Raw genomic sequence first — 8337 nt, forward strand, 5'->3', positions numbered from 1 at the left:
ATTTTTCAATCTCACCTCTCTACTTAATTATTTGTGCCAGTATTTATTATTTAATCTATATAATATTTTGTTCAAATGAAGTAGTTTTTAATGCTTATAGTATTTCGTTAAAATAAAACTTTATTGGTATGGGATTTTGATTTTTAATTAAATTTAATGATATAATTTTGAGTGATCTTTATTTTTGTTTTTGGAAATATATTTTCAATGATATAAACTATTTAGAGCCTTAGTACTTGATATGTATAAATTTGAAGTTTTAATTGGTATAACAGTTTTGTTTAAGAGAAACAGATGTGAAAATCAACTCCATATTATATAAATATAAAATTTAATCTAATTATATATATATATAATTTTTATTACTTAATATCATAAATTTAAATATTTAATGACATTTTTAGATTTACAAATTTACCTCGTATTTATTGTTGTTGAATTTGAATTTGTTTCCATTCATTCTTAATACGACTAACAAAACTTATTTCACATCCAACGACATGGATACCACCAACTGGAATTATTACCTCAGCTATGCTGTTAAATTTGAAATGATTTCACATCCAACAACCTCTATACCACAGAATTTTTTTTGACCATATAACACTGATCGAGTTTATTAACTTGACCATACAATATATTTAATGTTGGTTTTGAGTTGCTTTTCCACCCAATAACGTGTATTACCAGGTGCAGCACAGTAACATTGAATGCCGATTAATAGGGTGGTTAAACTTGGCCCTCCTAGAGCACTCCGGGACCCGGGTTCGACCAGGAAAGTATTTTACATCGACTGTGGTGGACATTGAATAATCATATAAAGGTACACTTTTAGCCATCAACACAGCTTTGGGGTGTGAAAAACAAATCTCTCATTAAACAATTCCTGATGTCAATTCGCACAATCCATTCAATAAAAAAATACATGATACGAGCGATTAATCCCAAAATATCTAAATGTATGAAAAGACATGAAGCTGTAAAATTGCTGAAATTTTTTGGGATAAATGGGATGCAACATTGTACATGAAATCAAGTAAAGAAGACAAAAGTCTCTTGGCTTCTTACACGGGAGACTTAGCAGTGCCCGGCAGGGATGGAATTTGAAATTTGATTGATTATAATTTAGTGTGGTTTGCCATTAAATATAATTAATTTGAAATTCCAACCCTCAAATTTGATGGTTCTGTTTTGAAATTCCAACCTGGTGCCAGGGTACTTGAGAGAGGTTGTTCCTGCCTCTAACATTCCTGCCTTCTGAAATTTACGAATTGTGGGATGAGTTAATCGACATCGTCAGCTGCTGGGGCAAATTTAGATCCAGCAACAAGGGCGCTGGCCGCCGTGAAGATGTACAGGTCATTACATCCGCCTGCAGCTGCGAATTTTGAGATTATTCAAAGGGTTGAATGCCAAACAAAAGCTTTTGCTTTTTAGTAGGGTTGGCCTGATTCTCCACCGTCAGATGTTCCGAGGCGCCTCGCTGGATAACGCAACTGGAAGCTCGATCGTTGTCGAGAATGGAAGCGCAGGGCTCTTGTCTGGAATAAAAAATGGGCCACTCTTGTCGCTGAATATTGACGGCGCGTGTGGCGCCATGGTAAACATTACAGCAATGCTGGTGCTATCGTCTTGGAGAGCGAAATTGGTTTTAGCCTTGGGGTCGCGGAGATTTCTTGCAGCATTGTCGTAGGCACGGGCGGCATCTTCGGCTGTGTCAAAAGTGCCCAACCAGAGTCTGGATCTCTTCCTGGGGTCTCTGATTTCTGCAGTGAATCTCCCCCACGGCCTCTTCCTCACGCCTCTGAAATGCGTTCCCCTCACAGCATAGGACGCCGTTTTCTCGCAGTCGCCCTCTCCTATCTCCATCTTTATCCCTACTCTCGCCATCGGCATTGGCGTCCACGGCCATGCCTCTTTTTCTCCACAAACAAACAGATCCCACGCTTCACACGATCGAGTCTCGCCGACGGTACGAAGAGCAGGCACTCTAAACACAAGGGCGCCCAGGCGAGAAGTGATGCAGCTTTACCTACACCCGTCGTTCATTTATGACCCGATAGCATGGGAAATATATTAGGGGATTAATAAATCCCATGCTATCAACGGCGGGTGCATATGCCCACCGTTCGATTTTGCTAAGGCCCAAATCAAACGGTGGGCATATACACCGGTCGTTCATTTATGCCTGATAGCATGGGAAATATGGTTCGCAGTGTTATTATGAGTAGTAAAAGTTATGACTGCGGAGGTTGGAATGGTGTTTTTTGTGCGTGTAGTGTAAACTCCATAGGGTTTGTATTTTTTAAAATTATTATTTGTAAATTTGGTTCAAAAATGGGATTAAAATTAGTGTTTTAAAATTCACATAATTTTAGTATTATAGGGTGGTGTTTTGTTAACACACTTTGTTATATAAAAGTTATTGGGTCAAAATATTATAGGGAAAAATCCAGAGATATTAAATATTGATGTGGTTCATGTTGAATGCAATCCAAGGGTGATGTTAAAACTCATATGACTGAGCAAACAAATTTCTTTTATATTTTTAACACTAGTAAGGAAATCAGGGTCAGAGCCGCAACAGAGGTCGAGCAAGCTCAGCGAGGGGTAGAGGACGTAGTGGTAATGTGGGGAAGTCTCAGACATACCATTGCAATACGCCTCTTTCTGTGATTCAATAGATATTTAGGTGGGAAATAAAGCTAAAACAACACGTTGAGAACATTCCCATGGAAGATGAATTCAATTAACTTTTTATAAAACCCCGAGAGCGCGACGGCTAGGGTTCTGATCACAGCATCGACGGCGCAGCCTGCACAGTTCAGGATCTATTCACAGGCCTGACCCAAAACCTTGTTTCGAAACAGCGTTGCAGGGTTCTAGTGCAGTACAATGGAATCTCCCCAGGGGGGGCGTTAGAGCCCTCCCCCAGAGCAAACACCTCGCAGCACGGACCTGAGCAGACAATTGTATTTGGGTCTGTTGATGAGGAAGTAATACACAAAGAGAACAGGCAACAACACGGGCACAAGGAGGTAGGCGGTCGGAAGGACAAAGCCAGCATCACACAAGGTAGAAAGGAAAAACCAGAAGAAGCTCTGAAAGTCTCTTCGACTACATGCAAGCCTATAGCTACAGAACGACCCAGAATAGAGCTGCCGGGACACAAGATTGACAAACGAATCGAATACATGAGGGATCATGCCCTTATTGGGAAATTTATAGGGTTCTAGCCGACAGAAAAGGCCTTATATGGCTGGATTGCAGCGAAGTGGAAACCCAAAGGAGATGTTACTTTGCAGCTAGGGCCGAAAGGCTTCTTTACTGCGATTTTCTTCTGTCTTGAGGACAAATACAGAATTCTGGGAGCAGGGCCCTACTTTTTTAACTCAGCGGGTCTGTATTTGAGGGAATGGATACCAAGATTTAACCCGGATAAGGAAGATCTCACCTGGGCGCCAGTCTGGATCAGAATGTACTCACTTCCAGATGAATATTGGGACGAAGACATTCTCAAAGATATAGGAAATGGATTGGGGGAATACATCAAAGCGGCAGAAGAAACAAAAATGCGCAGATATACTTCCTACGCCCGCATCTGCGTCTTCATGCGCCTGGACGAAGCTTTGCCAGAATCGGTAAGTCTCTCTCACCGTGACGAAGAATGGATTCAACCTCTGGATTATGAGCACGTCCCTTTTCGTTGCCGAAAATGCCATGCTCTCGGGCATCTATTCAGGACTGTCCCCTGAATGCCAAAGTCAGTGCTCCTGATCCCTCAGAAACCCTAACCCAGGATGGCTTCACAAAAGCCCCTAGCCGAAAGCGAGCGCACAAAAAACCCACAAATGGGAATAAACCCCAGCAAGACAATGCCCATGGCCCAGCTACAAAGAACAGTTTTGAAATTCTTGCTCAGACCTCGGAAGAGCAACCCCCGATCTCCAAGCCTAGCCCTGCTCCTCCTTCTTCCTCTTCCCAACCCCCTCCTACAGCCTCCCCCTCTAAACTTCAAATCCCCAATGTCATTCCAGCAAACCCCAAAGAAGGACGAAAAGAGTCGGCAGGAAAAAACAATGATATGGAAGTTGATGGAAATCTAGATCCCCTTCAAAGCTCAGAGATTAACATGGAAGGAAGCAGCCAAGTGCAACAGATGGATGAAGAACCAGAAAGCATAGATCTGAACGGTCTAGACATTCTGGAACTAGAATTAGCATGCAAAAAGAAGGCATATGACAGTATCCCAGAGATTCAGCTCAACAAGCTGGAAGTGGTCATTTCAAGGGCCTATCAACAGCAACAGTTAGGTATCCAGCCAGGAAGCCATTGGGATGGAAGCCTTCCCCCAAAAGATACCAAAAAGAGAGGAAGAAGAACGGATCTTCAGCGGACAATCGAGATTGGGAAAATCCTGGTAGACTCAGGCAGGTATGCTAAATTGACGAAGTACTATAAACCCTCTATTAATAGTTGAACCATGAAGCTTGTATCATGGAACCTAAGGGGGCTCAATAGCCTAGGAAAACTCAGAATGTTAAAAAACATGATTAAAATGGAAAAGCCGCAAATATGCTTTTTCCAAGAAACCAAGTGTAACAGCTCTACATTAGGCAGCATACTCTCCAAAGCATGGCCAGGCTGTCAATCGGTAGCGGTGGATGCATCTGGCGCTTCGGGGGGGCTTGCCATTGCATGGAACACACAAGCGTTAACTCTCTCTGATTTTCACGCTTCTCATCACCTCATCCAGGCTGCCTTCCATATTCTAGGCACGAATATTCATGGAAACCTATCAAATGTATATTTCCCGCAGGATACAGGAAGCAAAATCGCTCTTCTCAACACCATAGAAGCTTTGAATAACAACAGGAGGCATCCGCTCTGGATTATTGGAGGGGATTTTAACATGATCACCAAGCTGGAGGAAAAGATTGGGGGGAGAAATAGAATGGAACAAGAGAACACCCATTTCAAGGATTTCATTCAGAACACCTCTCTCATAGACATGCCTTTTTGTAACGGCACTTTTACCTGGAGCAATCGCAGAGCAGGCAAACATCAAATTGCCTCCAAACTGGATCGTTTCCTCATATCAGATAATGCGGTTCACCTCGGAGGAGACATTTCAGCTGCTATTCTTCCACATACAGGTTCGGATCACTGGACTATTGCCCTCCAATGGCAAAGACCAGGCGACTTGACCAGAAGACCCTTCCGCTTCGAAGAGTTCTGGCTCTCACATCCATCGTTCAAAGACTTTGTCAAATCAACTTGGACATCCTTCATTCCGCCAGAAGGCTCCAAGATGTACCAGTTCCAACAGAAGCTCAGGTATTTAAAAAATCATCTAAAGCGTTGGAATAGGGAGACCTTTGGAAACATCTTTAAGGCGCAAAATGATCTAAAAAAAGAACTGACGGAACTCCAGCAAAAAATAACTACAAAGGGTCACTCTGAGGGAACTCTGGAGCAGGAGCAACGCATCCACAACCAACTGGAGGAAAGGAGGAAGCAGGAGGAAATATATTGGAAGCAAAAATCCAGGATCAGATGGCTGAAGGAAGGTGAGCGAAACACCAAATTCTTCCACCGAACCACTGTTCAACGAAGAATGCATAACAACATCCATTTCATTCAAAAACAAGGGGGGGAAAAAGTAGAGAAGCATGAGGAAATTGAGGAGGAGTTCCTTAATCACTTCAAACATGTTCATCAAGAGCCCGAGGGAGACAGGCGATCTGCAATTGAAAGAATCACTAATAATGTGCCAAAGCTCATCACGGAGGAACATAATGAGCTTCTCCTTCGCCCTATTCTGACACAGGAAGTGGATGCGGCCATGTCCCAGCTTAAGGAAGGAAAAGCCCCTGGCCCGGACGGATTCACCACTACCTTCTTTCACACCTTCTGGGAGCTGATAAAACTGGAGGTATGGCAAATTGTAGAAGAATCAAGAGCTCTCCATTGGCTGTTTCCCTCTCTCAACTCAACCTTCATTGCCCTTATACCAAAAGAGGGGTCAATCACCCCAGAGAAATATAGGCCGATTGCTCTTTGCAACGTTATTTACAAAGTAATATCCAAAGTTATCGCAAACAGGTTAAATCCCCTCTTGCCACTGCTCATCTCTCTGGAACAGTCTGGGTACGTGGAAGGGAGACAGATCATGGATGGCATTCTTCTCACGCACGAGATCATACACTCCCTCAAGCAATCCAAGCAGGCAGGTATGATTCTTAAGCTGGATCTTTCTAAGGCTTTTGATAAACTCAGCTGGACTTACATACAACAAATGCTAACTGCCTTTGGGTTCTGTTCTATGTGGATCCGCTGGATCATGAGTCTTATTACATCCACACACTTCTCCATCCTTGTGAACGGAATCCCCTCCCGCCCCTTCAAACCATCCCGAGGAATCAGGCAAGGTGATCCCCTATCCCCCTTCCTCTTTGTTCTAATGGCTGAAGGTCTGGGTCGTCACATAAAACACGCCCTCCACTCTCAACAGCTCAAAGGTCTTTCCGTTCACAACACCCCTGCAACTTCTCATCAGCAGTTTGTTGATGACACCATGCTATTTGGCTACCCTTCTGTCCAGGAAGCCTCCTGCTTCAAAGCCCTGCTCAATGATTTCTCTGAAGCCTCTGGAACCAACGTCAATAGCTCCAAATCGCAGATCTTCTTCTTTCACACTCCTCCAGTTGTTAAGACAGCTGTTGCTCGTATCCTGGGATTCCCCACTGCCACTCTCCCCTCTAAATACCTTGGAGCCCCCCTTACTGCTTCAGCCATAAAGCATTCCTCATGGCGAACTCTCATTGAGAAGCTCGAATCCCGTCTTAACCTTTGGACGCACAGAACTCTGAATTTGGCCAGTCGTGTAGTGCTCATAAAGTCAGTCCTTCAGGCAATGCCGCTTTATCTGTTCTCAATCCTAGCAGCACCGAAATGGGTTCTAAAAAGAATCAGGAATCTTCAGCGTGGATTTCTATGGGGCAGCACGGCAACTAATCGCAAATGGGCTCTTGTAAAATGGACCACCCTCTGCATGCCCAAAGATAAAGGGGGCATTGGGCTGAGAGACCCAGTGCATAGCAACTCCATCATGAGCACTAAAATTTGGTGGCAATGGCTCACTAACCCAGAAAAACCTTGGGTCAAAATCTGGACGGCCAAATATGCCAATAACAGACCTCAGGAAGAGCTCATCAGGTTCACTCCCAATGACAAAGGCTCGCTAATCTGGAATGCAGCCAAACAACACTTCCAGTTAATTCAACAACATAGTTTTTGGGAAGTGAGAGACGGCAGAACTGCTAGATTCTGGACAGATGCATGGAACCAAATGCCAAAGCTCAGCCGCATTCTTCATCCACCTCCGGAATTCAATGGGGAGGAGCAGCAGCAAGAAAAGATCCGACAATATTGGACGCAGGAGACGGAGCATGGATTCAGGAAATGGAAACAGGGTAATCAGTTAATCAACAATACAAATCAACGGATTGTTGAGGACTTGGAGAAGGAGTTACAGCAAAGACGCATCAGACACGATGAAGGTAGAGACATTCTTCGCTGGGGGTATCAACCAAAAGGTGCCTTTACCACATCTGAGGCCTATAAAATCATATGCAACATCCCTACCCCCCTGACCCAATCTGGGGCAAAATCTGGGGCCTCGGATCCTGGCCCAAAGTCTCATACTTCTTATGGTTGGTTGGACATCAAAGAATCCTCACATGGGACAAACTTAGGAGCAGAAACTTTCACGGTCCCTCCATTTGTTATAATTGCAATCATAATGAGGAAACTCTCCAACACCTCCTGGACACCTGCCCACTAGCCAATCAGCTATGGGAAAAGGTGAGCTTTAGATGTCAAAGAAGGTGCAGAATGGAGAACGACATCACCAACTCTTTAAGACACTGGCCACAGAATCCATACAAAAGTGAGCTTCTCAACTATTTGTGGAACATAATCCCAGGGCTCATCCTCTGGAGCATCTGGAAGGAAAGGAACAAACGCATATTCAAAAACCAACGATCTCCGATAGAAAATATTTGGAATAGGCTCTGTGGGAATCTCAAAGAAACGCTGCTGCTCCGAACTTGGACACAGGAGGATTTTCCAACTCTAAACAATGAGAAAGCCATTCTAGACAATTGGCAACTGCATCTACCTCAGGGACTACACAATAACGGCCCTTCTAAAAGCAGCATCATAAACAAGGACACCTGGACTGCTCCCCCTAAGCATTCCTATAAGCTCAATTTCGATGGTGCCTCCAAAGGCAATCCTGGAATGGCCGGTTTTGGTGGAATTCTAAGGAATCAT

The 8337-nt window shown here is 43.8% G+C and overlaps 1 protein-coding gene and 1 pseudogene across 1 annotated transcript; one reads left to right on the forward strand and one right to left on the reverse strand.

The window, feature by feature from the left end:
* Positions 1 to 1283: 1283 nt before the first annotated feature.
* Positions 1284 to 1890, reverse strand: LOC149229946 (ethylene-responsive transcription factor ERF113-like; annotated as a pseudogene).
* Positions 1891 to 6463: 4573 nt separating this feature from the next.
* Positions 6464 to 7846, forward strand: LOC149229947 (uncharacterized). The gene has a single exon (XM_089381162.1). It carries the CDS (start codon positions 6464 to 6466, stop codon positions 7844 to 7846), a length of 1383 nt encoding a protein of 460 aa, XP_089237288.1.
* The last annotated feature ends 491 nt before the right edge of the window (positions 7847 to 8337 follow it).

This window comes from Pinus tabuliformis, chromosome J (genome assembly GCF_031772625.1).
Source record: "Pinus tabuliformis cultivar Carrire ecotype Pingquan chromosome J, CPIR1, whole genome shotgun sequence".
Classification (NCBI taxonomy): domain Eukaryota; kingdom Viridiplantae; phylum Streptophyta; class Pinopsida; order Pinales; family Pinaceae; genus Pinus; species Pinus tabuliformis.

Bases quoted from the DNA above. Each gene is read 5' to 3' on its own strand.
- LOC149229947 (XM_089381162.1), top strand. From the start codon at position 6,464: ATGGCTGAAGGTCTGGGTCGTCACATAAAACACGCCCTCCACTCTCAA.